This window comes from Lipotes vexillifer, unplaced genomic scaffold (genome assembly GCF_000442215.2).
Source record: "Lipotes vexillifer unplaced genomic scaffold, Lipotes_vexillifer_v1.1 scaffold189, whole genome shotgun sequence".
Classification (NCBI taxonomy): Eukaryota; Metazoa; Chordata; class Mammalia; order Artiodactyla; family Lipotidae; genus Lipotes; species Lipotes vexillifer.
In genome coordinates, this window is record NW_006785816.1 from 27,852 (window position 1) to 30,364 (window position 2,513).

The following is a 2,513-nucleotide window of genomic DNA, read 5'->3' on the forward strand; positions in this document are numbered from 1 at the left end:
TTCCCCATCTCTGAAAAACCAGTTCACTTAAAGGTATTAATAAGTCAGCGTGACATTAAGTATTATTTTAACGTTTCCACAGCCCTAACTCCACAGGAACCTCAGTGTTTGGGATTTCAAACTACGGTTAGAAAGGGCGTTGATATTAGGAGGGAGGTCTTCCCTCAGATGAGCTCCTCAAATTACCTTTCTCTAGGAAGGACTCCAGAGAGTCGCCGTTTAAGGAGGATGGTGTTTGGGGGTTTCCAAGAGAGGAAATATTTAAAGCCAGCGGCTGACACATTATTTTGGCAAACGGGAGGGGAAAAAGAAATCTCATTTTCGGAACACAAGTTTTTAGTCTGGATGATGGGTAAATGACATTAACTCTTTGTTTCATCTTAACCTTCCAAGCTTGTTCTAATTTTGCTTCTCAAACCTGAGGCATCTCCTCCATTATTTGATCTGTCCTTTTAGCTTTTTATCCCTTTTGAAATAGGTGGGAGCATACCCAATTGAAACGCAGAAGGCTCCTTTCTTTTCCCTTGCTCCCGCCGCAGGTCGTCGTCGCGGAAAGGGTTAACCAGGCGGGTTGGGAGAAGGGTCGGGCTCACACCTTTCCCAGAGACCCCAGGCGGCGGCGGGGCCCGGGAGGGGCGGAGGCTGGGGCAGACGCCTCGCCGCCGCTGCCTCGGCGAATAGCAGTGCGCTGTCCGCCCGGATTGGAGCAGCAGCATCACGCTGACCTCTGCCTGGGATGTAAACCGGGGCGGCCGCAGCGGGCAGAGGAAGGCTCTCGGCTCCTCCGGGAAAGCCAGCTCTAGCACCAGGATCCGAGCGGTGCGGAGGGAGCCGCGTCAGCCTCGACCTGGGCAGCGCCCAGCGGAGGCTGCGGGAAGCGGAGGGAGCCCGGCGCGGGCGGGGAGCGTGCGTCCGTTCGCACAGGCAGCGGGAGGAGGGGCGGCGCGAGCCATGGCTGGGGACAGCGAGCAGACCCTGCAGAACCACCAGCAGCCCAACGGCGGCGAGCCCTTCCTGATCGGCGTTAGCGGGGGCACGGCCAGCGGCAAGGTACGGCGGGACCCCGGGGCCGCGCTCTCTTCTCTTCCCCACCTCTCCCCACCCCGGCCGGAGCCCGGCGGCGCCGCATGTGGCCGGCGGCCGCGGGCCATGTCAGTTCCTGCAGCCACCGCGTGGCCCGCGCGCCTCCGCTGCTGGCCGCGCTCCAGTGCAGAGTCTTCCCCGCGCAGACTCCGGGCGCCGCGGCAAGGGATGGGCGGCCGGGGACTCGGGCCATCTGAGGTTCCAGGGGTACTCCGGCCACCGATCACAGGGCTGGCACGCTCCCCGGCGGCGGTAATTCGTGGCCGGTGTCCTATGGGGGAGGGGCAGAGAAATCGGATGCTTATTGTTTTGCAAGTCCGTCGTGGGGAAGAGGGCTTTAAGCGGGGTCCTCTACGAATCCCCGGTACACCCGTCTTCCCTCGGCCTGGCGTTGATGTGCTCGCCCGGCGACGCAACCCCGGTGCCGGGGCGGAGCGAGCCGGGTAGCCCGACCGGGAGGGCTGCGAGAACGTGAGGCGGCGTCCTGGGGAAGGGGAGCCCCACTTGGGCTGGACGCCGGTGCCGGGGACTGCAGAGGTTTTCGGGTAGAATCCCGAGAGCCATATCGGCGAGGTGACATCAGTGAAATGATCATAGTCGGGGCTTCCCTTCTTGGGGGGTTTTAAGAGGAAACGCGGTCGGCTTCAATGAGAAAGTTGTGCTGGCCCCATGCTCTTAGATGTCTGGGGCCGTACGCGTCTTGCATCCTCGGAAGGAGGTCGTTCTCTGGGTGTCTGACTCCTTTAGGAGCCTGCTTTCTTTGTTTTTTCAGCAAGGCAAGGAGAGACTAGGGATATGCTTTCCTAGCTTTGCCCGCGGCTTTTTCTGCAGGTGGAGAAGGGTAGAATCCGCTCAGATATTTTTCTTTGCTCGCCTGCCTTTAAGATGTGGCTACTTGTTTACCCTACTGTTTAACAAGTTCATTTGGTGCCCGGGCTCCTCAAGGGGAGCCTGCGAGAAATAGGTGCTGCGCGCTGGGTTTGGCGAGGTGGGATGATGCCTCCTAGGGTCAGGGAGAGCGGAGCAGGAAGGCTGGTTGGCGCCATGAGAAGCGAGCCACGAGGTTTTTGCTCCGGAGCCGACTCTGCCGTAGCCCCTCCTCCATTTTGGTTTTACATTTTTCCCTCCAGGTCTGGACTACTTTGGCGCACGGGGCCCAGGCACGGCAGCTGGCGCTATGGAACTTCTTTATTGATTAGTTAATCTCGACTGTAGCTCCCAGGGCTTGGGATCTGCCTGCTTTATATCCCAGAAGTTTATGTTGAATTTGCCCCTGATTGAATGCCTTTTTTAATTTTTAAAAATTTTACATGTTTTTTATTGGTACTATTACTAGTAAGTCAAAGCCAAACCAGGATGTTTTTTAGGAAATGTACCTGTTTTAGGAAATGTACCTGTTATATTAGAATTTTCTCAGTCCCCCTCCGCAC

The 2,513-nt window shown here is 57.6% G+C and overlaps 1 protein-coding gene across 1 annotated transcript in view; it reads left to right on the plus strand.

Annotated features, from left to right (window-relative positions):
- The first annotated feature begins 785 nt into the window (after positions 1 to 785).
- The window catches only part of UCK2 (uridine-cytidine kinase 2), a 73,247-nt gene continuing 71,519 nt past the window's right edge, over positions 786 to 2,513 (plus strand). Inside the window, exon 1 of the mRNA XM_007458085.1 lies at positions 786 to 1,050. Within this exon, the coding sequence (XP_007458147.1) occupies positions 952 to 1,050 (99 nt within the window). The 5' untranslated portion in view covers positions 786 to 951. The remainder of the gene's footprint in view (positions 1,051 to 2,513) is intronic.